Genomic DNA, 16025 nt, shown 5'->3' on the forward strand with positions numbered 1-16025 from the left:
TTCCCTGAGTCTGGACCTCTGTATTTCACAGCATTGTACTCTTACTATTGTGAAATACAAAGCTGTGTTTCGTGTCAGGTACAAACAGGCGATGTGTGTATTTGTGAGTGCGAAATGTGTGGACACCGACAATGGGAGAGCTGTGAATTCTAATAATAACTGAGGAAAATAAAGCATGGAAAAAGGCCTTTGAACCTATCTTTTGTTTGCAATAAACCCTGGTTGATTTAGGAGCATTGGAATCAAAGTGTTAAGGATGTTGCTTTTTGCTTGCAGTTAATCCATGAAGAGTTCTGCAATAATAACCTTTTGAAGTATAATTTTAGAATATAAAATTTTAGAATATTACTTATATCCTTGAAACTATAGCTTTAGAATATATATAAAGGAAATATGCTTATCTCATGCCTTATTGAAGCAGAGAAAAACAGCTTGAGAAAGGAAGATGAACATCACCTCAAGGATTTATGGTTTCGACCAAAGGGAAGCTAGACATCACTGTTATGAGATTTATAGTCTCTGCAATTAAAAGGTGGACCCACATCTGGGGAGCTGGACTCCACCAGATGGGATTCATTTTTCTTCTTTCAGAAACTGGACCGCCACCATCTGGGATACTCCTTTTGAGAAACATCCTGAATAACTAAGATCACAATAGTGTATAGAATTGTGATGTAATAATTTGGAATAAAAATTGCTGATGAATAAAAAATTGGAAAAAGAAACTGCTGAAAAAGCTGATGAGTACCCTTATAAATACCTGTAACCCTCAATTATTGGTGTGCAGCTGGAGGGAAAACTTCCCCCTCTGTACCCAGTGCTGTATTGCTCATACTTTACCATATTAAATAATAAATTGATTGCTGCTTGAATATTGGCATAGTCAAGCTTCTTATTCATAACACTATAATTCACAAATGTTGTAAAACCTCAAAATACAATCCCTGCTTTCCTCCTGTTGCCTTGGCTGTATGTAGTAGTGAGACCTTCCTAAAACACATAGTAGAGGGGTGTATCCTCGACCTCTTCAGCCACTCTGCTGTCAGCATGTTGCCTCCTTTCTCTTTTCAACCCCTCACCTTTCCTCTACTGGCAGCTTGGGTGAAAGATGAGCTGTTTCTCAGAAGGTGTGGATGTCCCATCCCTGTAAGTGTTTAAGGCTATTTTGGATAGGGTCTAAAAGTATTTAAGGCCAGGTTGGATAGGGCTTTGAGCAACCTAGTCTAGTAGAAGACAGATATGCCCATGGCAGGGAGGCTGGACTAGAGGATCTTTTAAGGTCTCTTCCCACCCAAACCATTCTGTGACTGTATGGTGCAGGTATCACAGAGTCCTGCAATATGAATCCTCCACTCACACATCACAGTGGAGCAGGCTACTATTGAGCTTGTAGAGGAAATGTTAAACATATAGAGTTTCCCAGCAATGATCCAGATGCCGTGAAGGCTTGTGTAATTAAGCATTAAGTGCAGGTAGTCTACTGATCTGGTCTGAGAGCTGCAGCATTTAATGGAGGACAGTATTTCAGATTTGTGTCTCTAAGTGAGATGCTGCCCTTAAGCATTATATATTTGCATTATATATTTCCATTATGCAGAATATATTTTGCCATAACCTGGCAAAAGTTTCAGAAGCTGCTTTGAAGACAGCAGAGACGGGAATGGCAGCATGACAACACAGTAAGGAAGACAGGGATGTTGAGCTCTTTTTAATGGCAAATGCTCACTGCAGAATGGTGTTTCTAGGCCAGAAATGCAACCCAGGACTGCTGGGAGTAATCCATCCAACTTCACACTTTGCATGTATCTGAGTTTAGAGACAGGCTTGGTAGCTAAGCCCTTCCCCAGCCTGAGCAATGAAATACACAGCACTCCTCCCATGCACTGAAATACAGACCATCTATATTGAATGTACAGGGACCCTGACAATAAACTCCTTGAATTAAACAATGTATGTCTCTCCCTGGTGATTAAAAACACACATGGCCACTGAAAGGTCTAGAATTTCATAAGCTTCCTACCTGTGCAGAACAGAAAGGACCGTTCAGATTTAGACTCAAGTCACCACAACTAACTGTCCCATGAATTTTTGGAAATATTGCTGCAGTTGTCTCAGACAGGTTAGTGACTTCACTAAGAAACACTGAAACAAGTACACCTATTTTGCCTTGTACTTTCTCTGAGGCAGTGCTTTATGCTTTCACCACATTTCTACAGCTACCATACCTGTGGCAAAGTATTATACTACATCATCCCACTACAAAATGTCTTTGACCAATTTTTTAAATGAACAATAACAAAGCTCTCATCTTACAGGTATCACAGAATAAAAACATTTCACTCATGTTAAATTTTTATGTGTCTCCAGGGTTGTCGGTGGCTAGCACATCTTTATAAGGTCACTTTTAAATGAGTTTCCTCCACCATGCAAATGGGCTGGAGTCACCTTCTAGTGTCACTCACTCTGATGCCTACTCTGGTTAGTATATGACAAGGTTTGCAAACGTATTTCAAAAAGCATTCTTAATAATACAATGGTATTACTTATTTACTTGAACTTCCTTCAGGGTTTAGTGAGATACATGTGACAGAAATATTCTTCATACCAAAAAAAAAGAAAGAAAAAAAGGCAAAAATATTACCTAATAATTCCTCCTCAACAAACAGGATTTGGGAAAACAAAATCTTTAGTGTTATATGCCAATGACGACATACCATACATACATGGTTTTTCTAGGAAGATGGAATGATAATTTGCAGTATTTGGGAACTGTTAAACAAGTTCACAAAACTTCTGTGTCAGCATAATCATTTAGTTGTCATAAAGTTTTTATTTTCTCTCAAAAATAAAGCAAATAAAGCAGGAAAGAAAATACATCAAAATTTCATGAAAGCATTGTACTTTTATTTCAGGGGCTATCACTAAAGCCAATTTCCCTTATGAGATTTTTCCTTTCTGGTAGACTTTGGGCTAATACAAAGACTTCTTGAAAGGAGATACCTGGAGATCTGAAGCCCTTCTTTTTCAATCCCTGTGGGATTTTTCTGCCTACACTCTGCTCTTGCAACAGAAAATTGTTCTCCTAGATGTGTGACAATGACAGCCCCTAGTGGAGCTCAATTATGTCCACAGCAGCCTTTCACAAAACCTCTTCCACAACCACTGCTGGATTTGCAATACATGGATGTACATTTTTCTACAAACGATGAATTAATATGGCAACCTTTCTTCATTTTTCATGCACTCTAGTTAGAAATTAGCTATGTGCCCTGTGTCATCAAGTTTTTTATTCTTCTCTCATCACCATTTTTAGACTTACACTTACTAATTATATTTTCCAGCTACCTTTTTTCTGAAATGAAAGTTAATATAAGGTTTTATTGCTTTTATCATTACGCTAATTCACAAGTTTAAAAAAATCTATTTGTTCTTTGTTTTCACTTGAAGTGTTATGGCATTACTTACTGGCAGAGGCTTACTCAGATGCTCTGAGATGGCTTCTAGATAACTGAAGGGGAATTAAAGCCTTCGACAGCAGGTGCAACTCTTTCCTGGTCTTGGAATTGTCCATTTCTCATCCGGGTGAGTCTCCTTGCCCTGCTCCAGTGGTAGGACACACATTGTCTCTCAGACACTCAAGGTCTCCTTGAGTCTGTCCCCCAAGAACAGAGTTCAGCAAGCTCTGCTTGTAGGTCTGCAGTAGGGGCTGCTCCTGAGGAAAAGAACCCAAGCCAGAGGTGGAGTTGGGCAGGTAGAGGAGGGGCTGTGGACGGACTGCTCACACAGGGTGAGAAGCAGGTGGTGGTCTCTCTAGTGCCTCCTCTCCCTGAGAGCATCCCTGTGTCCCTACGGGCTGCCACATGTGGAAAACATCCCCAGGCTGCATCAGCCTTTTAGGCAGGGCTGCTCCATATCTAGGCTCATGTAGCATGGCTGGAGGCCATGAGCATAGCTGGGGCTTCACACCCCTCCTCAAGTCATGAATACTAATCCTGACCCTGAAGGGAAATAAGGGGATGCACCAACATGCCCTGGCACAGGGCAGCAAGAGTCCCTGTCCCCTGCCTCAGCAGCCAATGTCTCGCAGTGCTTTTCCCAGCAAGGGGAGTGAGCCCTGCAGGAAGCATGCAGGGAGGATTGTGAACACCAGGAAGGCTGCAGGCCGTGCAGTGGCACTGTAGCAGCTTCTGCACCAGGCAAATACCCCCTCACCTTTCCTCTTCAGCCTGGGGCCTCTGTGTCAGGGGCCTGAACCTTTGCCAACAGCTTCTCCTTCTCCCAGGGATGGGCTGGGATCATCTTAGCATGGGTAAAACATGCATTTTTCTATATTCCAACTAGAGAGGATCACTTCTGAATGAAATATTTCAATTAGAAGTTAGTGGGTTCTGTATTGTGCCTACTTGGCCTAACAATTCATCTCCTCATTCTCAGAGAACAGAATAAAAATATAGTATAAATATATAAATACCAAGAAAACTATAAATTACCAGCATTTGCATTTTTCATATGAATATCTGTCTAGGAAACACTAGCAAGATGCCAGTGATTGAGTTAAACCCATCCTCAGAGTTAAAAAAAATATTTTAAAACCCCAATTACCCCCAATAGCAGTAAAGAAACCATCTGTCATATGCTTTTTATTTAACTTTTTCACTCACTGTAATCTATAAACACTGATGGAATTCCTGGAACTAGAGTGAAAAGCATAAATTTTGTTTTCCACAGAGAAACCAACCCTCATGTGGAACTGAACCTGCAAGGAGCTCTTGGAGGAGATGCATTTTTCCAGACTCCCCAAACTATTATACCAAGTAGCTGAAGGCACCTGCTGCAGCATTGACAAGGGGTTTTGCACTTCAGATGGGCTCTCTGTGGGTATCCACATCCATGGTAAAAGGAGAAGGCATGGATGGACAATAAAATGGCTTTGTGTCACCAACAACAGCAAGAAGGTGTCATTTTAGCGAGCAGAAGTGTTGGGCCTATTTATGAGCTAGGATGGTGCGAGGTAGGGGAGGGGAGATGGGGCCTTTGCACAGCTACCCCTGAAATCTTTGTCATTCCAGGGACTAGTCAGAGTCTGGACACTGCAGAAATCTGACACTAAACTGCCTTCTGAGAAACACTATTTGTTCAACAGGCAGCAGCTTGTGGTTTGTAAGAGCAACCTAGGCAACCATTAAAAGAAAAAAAAAAACAAACCCACTCTTTTTTTCCCGTAAGCTGTCACTGACATTTCACTGGCTTTCCCAACATAGAAGAGTATGTAGTTTTGCGTATTAAGTCGTGGCCGCGTTCTATTTCTCTTCCCCAGGTAACAGGCAGCACATCAGCCGATATGATCCCTTTAAAAACTAACCCGGTCCCGTCCTTTTAACTTCTTCTCCCATGCAAGCTGCTACCCGCGGTACAGAAGTTGTTACTTAACTGCTTTTAGTTATGCATTTACTGCTTTAAAAATATTTTCCGCTTCGAAAATCACGTAAGCTTTCCCATCGGACAACTCCTGAAGACTCCCCTTTGTCATGCAGCGATTCGGGACGCCCCGCTCCGGAGGGAAGGGCGGGAGGCGGGAGCAGCCGCCCCCAGTCAGAGGGGACAAGCTCGGCGAGAGAGCCAATCAGAGGGGACCGCTCGGGAAGACAACCAATCAGAGGGCAACGCTCGGGAGGATAGCCAATCAGAGGGGAACGCTAGGGGAGACCGCCAATCAAAGGGCTGGGTTCGTTGTCCCGAGCGGGCGGGCCGAAGGCGCCGCGGTGCTGAGGGAAGGGCGGTCGTGGCGCTGTGAGGGGCTGAGGTGGGTCACTGTGGTTCGTTCCTGTTCGTAGATTTAAAAATATTTGATGCTGGCCGAAGTTCCTCATCCAGCATATTTCGTTTGCGGAACGTGGTGTTCCCTCGAGTCCTTGGAGAATGAAGCAGGGTCATACTCGTTGTTTTTGGTTTAAAAAGTTTGAAGACTTCCATGTAGGCTCACAGACTGGTATTTCTAGGTCCCACTTTTTCAGTTTTAAATTGGAAATTTGGAACGTACCGGGATGCAGTGGTTTCTTTGCTTACTGATTGACACACACTTAGGAACTAGTGACACCTAGAGAGTACTACTGAGCAGATCACTACTTCTAGTGTATTAATTCAAATTTTATCACTGGGAGCAGTAGTTACAATTCTATAGCTAATACTTGAATTATCCCATGTTTATATTGCTATAAAGAAGTTTTAGTCAGTGATACACATCAGTTATGCTAGGGTGCAGTTCTGTCCACTGCCCTCCGGCACTTAAGGTGTGGATCCATCCCTGCTTACACACCGATCCCTGCTTGCTCCGCTCTCCCGCACCAAATCTGTTGGATGTAGATCTGATGGAGGGCCCAACAGGCTGTCCAAAGGATTTTCTCTACGATCTTGTGATTTTGGCCCACTGCTTCAAGCTATCCACACTTCTTCCCTTATAAGGTTCCCTTCTTTGTTCTCAATATGATTTTGTATATCTTTTTGCCTTTTTTGTTTCTTTGCCTGAGCCTACCTTTTTACTTCTCCTGCACTACTTTTCTCTGTCCAGATTCCATTCAAGTAACCAACCACCCCCTAGTTACCTTTTCCTCCACCACAGAATTGGTTCAAATTCTATTGCATTCATATCTGTAATTAGTATTTTCAAATTTGTTAGGTAGGCAGTTTTTTAGCCTCATGTCATGATACTTACTGGCACATAAAGGAAAATTGCCTTCTGTCACCAGTTTTCTTTATGGCCCTACAGTTCATTTTATTAAAATTAAATTACATCATGCACTTTTTGATGTAATTATCTCACTTTGAGTCTTCCACCTATTTTCAATTAAGAAAAAGTACTGTATTACCTTGTGTGGATCCCAGCTACAATATATCCTATTTTGCATTCACACTGTGTCTCGAGCCTTGTATAGTTTTTGCCTTTCTCCTGATTCCCCTCAGAAGCATCAACTCACTTAGAGACCTGGTGTTCCATCAGGGCCTCATGCTCTCAGCTAGCTTATACAGTATCTCCTTTTTTCTTGTATAACTGGAAGCAGGGGGAAAGCCCCCTCACAAATACATGGAGCAGTGAGAAGTTAATAGTCTAGACAGTTGAATTAGTGCCTTTAAAAATGAATTTATAATCCATTTAAAAAAATCACTGAATCAGTTAATTTAAGAGTTATTACTTAAGGGAGATAATTTGTATTGCCTACATTCTGTTAATGGTGCTAGAGGTTTTCTGAGAAATAAACACCAAGAAGCGTAGCTAAAAAAATTTTAAAAACCCAGTTCTTTCAGAAAGAAATCAAATGTTCATAGTCTGTAGTTGGTCTGTTACATCCTTCCAGAGGAAGAATATTGAATGCTTTGTGTAGCCTTCTGCTACAGCAAATTCAGTCCATTGTGCATGTGCTAGAAATGATGAAGCTATTCATGTTGAACCTGAAATTCAACCTCCTCTTTCAACATTTTGAGGTGATATAAAAAGTTTTTAAGTGATCCATATTCTGTATGTCTTCTAGACAACTGAAATGCTGAGAACGTCACAAAACAAGATGTTTGCAGCTTTGAAGTATCACTCAACAGACTATTTATATGAGGTATGGTTTTATTGTTTCTCTTAATTGTCTGAACAAAATATAGCAAATTTAGTGAAAGTGAGAAAAGATTATGCTAAAAGATTGAGTGCACATTAAAAAAGATAACAAGAACTACTTTTTTTCAAATTCTCGTTAAGAGAGGTTTTTGTGCTGCACTTTGTAGGATAAGAGTGAAGTGATTACAGGCTTTTTTAATAAAAAAAAATTAGGTACAATTTTGCACAGACTGTAAAACATCAGTTATTTTTAGTGTCTGTTGCATTTACTTATACTGATTTACTTGCACATACAAGTTTCCCACTTAGAGCTTTCTTTGGAGAATACACTGTGAAATTAAATTAATGACTTTCTGGAGAAATAATCCAACTTTTTAGCTACTTTGGTGTGTATTAGAATAGTGATACACAATGTTGTATTCCTTAATGATTGTAGGGAAAAGTTTTTGCAATGTTTTAGATTAAATTCATAGAAAGGAGATTTTTTTTTTTTTCTCACACAAACAATGACTATTTTACAACCTCTTATCCCCAAAGTACCCTGTCATAACTGGTTTTCACTTATATATTTTCAAAGAAAGGCCACAGACCAAATAAAGACTTCTCTTGCAGAGGAGCGGAGTCGTGCTTTGCCAGAGGGGGGTATTTGTAGTGTGTGGGCAGAACAATCTAGCAAGGCATGAGGCCTTCAGGAGTTCAGGGAGAGTAAAAGGACAGTCAGAAGCGCTCCTAGCAGGTAACTGGAGAATTGCAGCCTGCGAAGTGGTCCGGCTGTAGTACTTGCGGTTGAGCTGTGATCCGTATTATGAAACATTGCCCACATCCCTTTCTTTAGGGTACAGCAGCTGTTCCGTATAGTGCCTGTGTTTGTCCCTGCTGTTTTCTTAGATTGTAGCAACCAGAACTTCTTTTTCTGTTGTAATTCCTGCAGTATGCAGTCTGTCATGCAGTGTTTGTGTGGGTATCTTCTCAATGTAGTTCCATTCAGCTTGATCACCAGTTGTTTCCTTGTTATCTACGAATCAAAAATAGGTGTGTTAGCAAAATATGTCATGGGCTTTATGCAAAAGAGAATTACATGGCTTTTCTTGCCTGAGTTTTGAGGAGGATGGTGCTGACATCAGGATAACTGAAAACTTTTACAAGAGAAATGCTGAGGGACCTGCTGAATGGCTGCTCTGGAGCAGTGTAAATCTTGCTCTGTGGTTCTACTACAAGGGGCCAATGGATGTGATCACACATTTAAAGGTACACAGATCTGACTGTGCAAGGGAGATGCTGTGCTCGAACTGCAGTATCTGGTTCCACTCTCGTGCCTTGTTGCTGCCCTGTAGAAAAAGCTACGTCGATTTTTCCTCTATCAATTGCACTTGACTAAAGCTTCCAGGTTTTAAGAAACACTGGAATTCAATGACCTTATATCAAACTGCTTCCTGCACTTAGCTCACTCAAGTGGATGCAGAATCCTGCTCCTAATATACTTGTTATGCACTTATATCAATTCCAGGTATAGTTTTTCCAGCTTCTCTTTATAAGTATCTTTGAAGAAAGATAGTCTTCAGTCATCCTAGACACAAGAGTTACATACTTCATGCTCCTGAGTGTTGTAGGTGTGATTGCAAAGTCATCTTGGTAGTGCAAGTTTTTCTAGTGTTATAAGCCAACAATACATGCAAACTGAATGGAACTGGGATAATATCTTTCAGTTGGAAGAAAAATGTGCAGAGACCTTTATATTTTCTTGATAAACAGGGGTAAACATGTACTGATTGAATGCTACAGCTATTAATAATGGCCTTGAAAAATACTATTATATATTTGAGAATGTCAAGAAAAGTTGTGTTTTATCAGACTTTATAAAGTCTGAACTAATCTAGCTTAAACTTTACACTTTGAACTGTTTCATTTAAAGTATTTTGTAAAATGCACCATTTTCCTGGTTTAAAGCTATTACCTGTGATAATAGCTCTAGGATGTATTTCTTCCACTTCACAAATATCAGTGACAGAAAACAATTTTAGCTATTAAGCTAAAGTTAGCCTCAGTAAAACTACACAGTGGTGTTCCAAATTTCTTTCTGATCTCTGTTTTATTATTGCATATACTTACTTGTTCAGCAGCTTCTGCAGTAGCAGTAGCATTCTTCTTTATCTTATGAGTCCTTTGACAACTTTTATGTGCCAGTTCCGACAGCTTCTTTTAATGAAGGGAAGGCTTATCCGTAGCATTTCCTGTTCCTGTTATCTCTATTAGGAAATTTACTGTTGCCCTTTATTTTATGATAAATGCAGTTGTTTCAGCAGTAACTTCGATACAGATTACCTAAACTGATACATGGCCAGTAACATGTAGAAGACACAGGTCCAGCTGCCCATAGTTGTCTGATTCTCTCTTCTTTATTCAGAATTTGTGAAAGAGATCAGTGAGAAAATGCCATGCTTTGACTTAGGCAAGAGGGACTCCATTGGATCAGATCTGTTTTTTCACAAGAGCCTTTTAAGGAAAAGATGCTATGATGGCAGGAGTTTTTGGATTTTTAATTAAAATTAACTAGCATTTACAGAATTGTAACTATCCCACAAAGGATTAAATGGAAATGGAAAAAGGATTTGTATTGATGCAGTGGCAGTATTTGTTTTCATTGCTTCCCATGTGTTTGTTTGTTTGTCAGTGTTGGTTTATTTTGGTTTGTGGTTTTGGGATTTTTTTGCCCCTAAGTTTTCTCTTTTCTTACAGGAAGGTTTGAAAAGTACACCAATAGCATGGTTAGTCTGGTTGAAGTCCAAATCAGTGAAATACTTCAAATATTTCTAGTCTGTCACCTGAGATTTCTAGCAGTACAGGCTATATTTGGCTTGACAGCATATGTTGTAATGGACGGGCAGTTCTGGGAGCCGAAGCAACACAGCTGAAGTGAGGCAATGGGTTTACAGCTAGAGAAAAGTTTCTGGTTTCATTCACTATGTTGTTCCACGTGACTATAGCTAGTTCTCTTTTCCAATATGCCTTTAACTCCACAGACTTTTAAAGAACAACTTCTTTCTTCTTCTTTCTATAAACTCATTAAACACAAATGTGTAAGTATCATTTTTCTTTGCTTCCTGAACTCACTGGTTATTCTTTGGTTCTGTGCTCTATTGCATGCTCTAGGCATGGGTTTCTGTGACAAAAGAACTGTAAGGTAGTTTATTGAACTTGGATTCAGTGAAAAGTTACTAAACTTGCCACATAAAGTATTTCATTCCAGAATTCAATTGATTACTGTCGCTGGTTTCAGAGAAAAGGAAAGGCTTTAAAAGGGCTTTCATTAGCTCATAATGACACATGAAAGACAAGAGGCCTTAGAATATTAAAAGCACTTGAAACAGCAGTAGCAGGAATGATACTAAATTGTTTCTGGTCAGCTTATCCATGTGTCCATTCAGGAGACCATTCCAAGTGTTAAGATAGGCACTTGTAATTGCACATTCAAAGCTTAGTTAAAGTTTAACTAAGCGTATGTTCAATTTTGCGTACTCAGATGTGTAGATTAAAAGTTAAATAGCAAATCATGTAGATGTTAGTATCTTCTCTTAAGAAGAAGAAAACCCTTGAAAGCAGTGGGAATGTTTGAAGAGGCAGTGCACAAAAAGAATGAGGCAGTGCACAAAAAGAATGGAGCTCTCTCTCATGATTTTATCACATGCCTTTTTTTTATTCAGAGCTTGGCAAGGCAGAAGTTTTCCATCTGGAAATTATCACTTTGCTTTCCTCCCTGTTTACATCAAGATGAAAAGTATCATCTCAATGGACTCTTTGCTGATGATAAGTATAGGAAGCCATGGACTAGAAGTATGTAATATAATCCTTAAGTTTAGTTTAGATTTACTGTAGATTAAAGAAAAAGCTTGTCCATGTTTATCCATAATAAGATAAATTTGATTTAAAAAAAATTCCAGACATAGCACTATGCCCTTTCTTATAGCTCTTGAAGGTTCAAGAACATCTTCATTGTCCAAATTGAAGCAAATGGGTAATGGATATTTATTTGAGTATATTATTTTATATGAGGCATCATAAATGAGATGATATTTTATTAGTTTGTAGAGTTCTCTGGATAGATTTCTTTCCAGAGAAGTGTTTATGGAAGAAAAGCAACGATCAGAGATAAGTAAAATACCGAATCTGTTTAGTTAGGAGAGGTTTGGAAGATGATGCTGAGCTTATGAGATGTGGCAAAAAATGAGGTCTTCAAATGACAAAGGGAAGAACATGCATAAAAATGTTTGTATCTTTCTTGTGCATTTGTATTACCTTTGCTAATGGGAACTAAAGGTGTTGTTTCTTCTATGCATCATGTGTAAAGTTTGATTAACCTCTGCAATGATTTAATCAATATATAAAAATTAATTTTAATATTTTCTGCATGACTTTTTTTTTCCTTTTCATCTTAGTTGGTTCAACACAGAACATGATGGCTATTTCAGTATTGGATCAATGGAAGAAAAGTTTACCTGTGGAGGATTTCCTGGAGAAGTCAGTAACTTTAAGTTAAAAACATTTATGATTTCTTTTATATCACTCAGGTATTTTGTGATTTATGTATTAATGATGAAAACAGAATATGAAGATGTTTCCTGATAGTAGCAAGTGTGCTGGAGCTGTACACTCTTTCAGATAACTTAAAGATGGGTTTTTTCACTAAAAGTAGCATTGTGTTTTTATGGAGTTCACTGGTTCTTTATATAATTTTTAATGGTTGTGTAATCTATTTATAACATTGGAGAAAGTCTCTGAAAACTGCATGAACATGAGAATAAGCTGTTTCCCCTCTCCTCTCTAAGGCAATTATCTTATGTAACTGTACAAGCATAGCTATGTGACTTAAAAATATTTTTCCGTACTTAGAATGGTCTGCATTAAAATATTTGCCATTTTCTAGAAAAGCCTTACTAGGACTTTGACTTCGGAAGAAGTGGTCTGTGTAGTCTCAAAATAAGCAACTCAGTTAGGTTTGTTCTATCTATAAAACTGTAGTGAAACCCAGTGATTTCAGTGAAGTTCTAACTTGGGCAATGTTTTAAGGTTCATGGATTTTCAGAGGCTTATGCCATGTGAAACTTTGGATATTAGTTATTATCAGTACCACTATATATACTACTTATAGCTTTAAAATAATTTCTGAATTACTGTCAAAATGTTGTAAAATAGTTGATTTTTTTAAGATGGGTAGCAGAGATTCCCCACTATTGCTGTTTACACATGAAGTCCTGTACTGAATTTCAGACATGTACTTCTACACTGATTGTTTTTATGAGCATTACCTTTAGATGACTAGCAAATAGCAAGATGATGTAATGCTAAGTATTATTAAAAATATTAATAAATCAATAGGATGCAAAATTGAGAAATCAGTTGTCTGAAATGAGAATAGTATGTACAATAATTGTAGATGAGCTGATTTGGGTGCTTCAGAAATGACAGCACTTGTCAGAGTTACTATATTGTTGCAGTCAATGTATATAGGTAGCAGAGCATTAACACATATTTTAATAAACTATTGTAACTGTTTTGTCCAGATGCATGCTTAGCTCAGGAAAATCATGGGGTTTTTTTTCCTTTCTGTAGTCAGATGATTTTCCTACTTATTTGGCAAACAGTAGGGAGATTTTCTTAATAAATAACAGTAGTACTGAGGTTAGTGTGAAAAGTTACAGCAAATAGAAGTGGTTTTGTTTCTTCATTTACCCTGTCTTTTTCCTATTGCTGTTACTTGCCATCTCTTCATGGCTTTTGAAACAGAAGTGTACATTTCAGCAGCAATTTTTTATCACAAACCTTATGACATCAATAGGTTTGATTTTTTTTTATTTTTGTGCAATTTTATGCCGGGTGTAAACTTAAAGGACTTTTCTTGCGGAAAAATAGAACATGTAGTTTGACCATGGATCCAGTGAATAAAGAGAACTCTAAATTCGATTCTTCTTCAGTAAATATGGTGATTATCAATTTCTTAGAGCATCTGAGTGCTGTTGATTCACTGAGGAGTCAGGGAAGTTACAACATTGATTTTGCTACAACTTTAGCATCAGGTATATTCTTTGTGTTTTTTAGGAAACCTATCTCCTGTGTAGAGTTTCAGACTAGTAATGATTTAATTGAAGTTATTCCAAGTTCAAATCCTTGCTCTCAGACTGACACAGAAGAATCTTTTTTACTTATGAAGAATGGTTATAAGGAAGACTCCACCCAAGACAAGTATTTGAAGATTTATTATGCCACTGAAGAACCACAGCAAGGTAAAATGTTCAATTCGCTGTTTTCTGAGTTTTGGTTGAGTAATCTTGTTAACTTTTGTAATTTTTTGCACATGTTCCAGAAATATTGATGAAATCATTTGAGTGTTCAAAAACTTTGCAGTTGCATAAGGTATAACCACTAAAGACAGATTTATTCCCTGGAGAAGCAGGGCTTGTTTTAAAAGCTCAAGAGACATGCAAGCCAAAAGAAGTTCAAGATAGATTTCTTTATGGAGATCTGTTTGAGTTAGCATCAAAAAACAGTTTGGTGGGAACATAATCAGTGTCCATCATTTCCAGGCACTAGGAGAGAACAGAGGGAATCATTACAGACAGGGAATCATCCAAGAAGTGAAAGGGAGATGTGGGAATAAGGAGACTGCCATATTGGTAAAAAATACGGAAGAAGAACAAAAAACTTCCTTTGCCCTTCTATATGTATTATATATGTGTAAAATGTGTGTGTAGATACATACGTATTTCGTACTGGAAATGTAAGGGATTGTGTCAAATGTGGTTACTGCATCATTTCTGTCTCAGGAGAGCAGTAATTTAAACTCAAAAGAAATAGAATAATGTGATGGCTTGGGTTGGAAAGGACCTTTTACGGGGATCCAACTCCCCTGTAATTAGCTCAGGTTGGTCAGATCCTCATCCAACCTCATCATGAGCACCTCACCTCTGGGGATGGAACCACCTCACTTCTGGGGATGGGCTGTCAACCACCTCCCTTGTTGTAAGAAACTGCTTCTTTATATCTAATTTAAATTATTCCTCTTAAGTTTAAAACTTAAGACCTAAAAGGTCTATCCCCACCTTTCTTATAAGCCCTCTTTAAGTACTGAGAAGCCACAGTAGGGTTTTCGTGGAGACATCTTCTCTCCAGGCTGAACATATGTCAATTCTCTCAGACTTTTCTCACAGGAGAGGTGTTCCTTTCCTCTGATTGTTTTTGTGATTCCTCCTCTGGACCTGCTCCAAGAGGGCCATGTTTCTTTTTCTACTGAGGATGCCAGAGCTGGATGCAGGGTTCCAGGTGGGCTCTTGACGCTGGCAAGGGGGTCTATTTACAGACGCGAATGAGATGGGGCTGCTGTGAAAAGTGCCTCGAGCTGTTTTATTTTTCAGCATCAGTCTCATTACATGATTATGACAATGGGAAGATGCTAACAGCTCACAATCTAGGCAGCAGGCCAGAAAACTTAATGTTACAACATACTTTATAAGCTTCTTGACCAATCACACAAAGCAAAAGCATATTGACAGTAGTTCTATCCAACCACCATAAGCACACGTACCTTTGGTTAAAACAATGCTTGCTTATTTCGAATACAATACCTACTTGTAAGAGCCTTAAAACACAACGCACAGAGCTCCATTATTAAGCTTTAACCTTCCTAATATCTTACTAGATAAACTTTCTGCAGCTTAGAGAGCTATTCAGACAAACATTAATACACAAACTTATTGTTCTATTTGCCTTTGCCTTTTCTACAGTTTAAATAATTTTTCTGCTGACCTATTTCATGACTGTTGCTTTAGCTCTACTCACAATTCTGCTGTATCTGGGGCCTGTCTTTTGCAGCTTTCCCAAAACCCTCTAATTTTATGGATTCCCACAGGCTCTCACCAGAGCAGAGCAGAGGGACACTCCCTCCCCTGCTGCCCATGCTGCTTTGGTTGCAGCCCAGGACACGTTTGGGTTTCTGGGCTGTGAGTGCCCATGGCTGGGTCATGTCCAGCCTCTCACCCAGCAGCACCCCCCAGTCCTGCTCACAGGGCTGCTCTTGATTTGTTCATTTCCCAGCCTGTGTTGATACAATGTCATCTTTCTTGAAATCCCAGTAATTTGCAACCTTTTTTGTAATTTTTTTTTCTTTGTAGTTAGGGAACTGTAATTAGATTTAGAGGAGCGAGTGCATCATTTCTACATTTAAAATTGCAATGAGCTAAGTTTCTTGGCCAGAACCTACTTCAGAAGTTCCTTTATCATACTTGAAAGTGCAAACAAGGAAAAAAAAGTACCTTTTGTTTTTAACAGGTGTTATATAAGACAAAAGAAAAAGCTAAAGAAAACTAGAGGTTATCATGTGGGCCATAGAAGTCTAGACTTCGTTGCACTTTAAATGCTTTAAGATTTAATATTA

At 38.8% G+C, this 16025-nt stretch overlaps 1 protein-coding gene across 1 annotated transcript in view; it reads left to right on the forward strand.

Annotated features, from left to right (window-relative positions):
* Positions 1-7535: 7535 nt before the first annotated feature.
* SHOC1 (shortage in chiasmata 1) overlaps positions 7536-16025 on the forward strand; it is a 47973-nt gene continuing 39483 nt past the window's right edge. Inside the window, exons 1-4 of the mRNA XM_071424464.1 lie at positions 7536-7604; positions 11302-11431; positions 12034-12115; positions 13694-13878. Coding sequence (XP_071280565.1) covers positions 7536-7604; positions 11302-11431; positions 12034-12115; positions 13694-13878 — 466 coding nt within the window. The remainder of the gene's footprint in view (positions 7605-11301; positions 11432-12033; positions 12116-13693; positions 13879-16025) is intronic.

This window comes from Agelaius tricolor, unplaced genomic scaffold (assembly GCF_023055355.1).
Source record: "Agelaius tricolor isolate 1412-34295 unplaced genomic scaffold, bAgeTri1.0.p SCAF_4, whole genome shotgun sequence".
Classification (NCBI taxonomy): Eukaryota; Metazoa; Chordata; class Aves; order Passeriformes; family Icteridae; genus Agelaius; species Agelaius tricolor.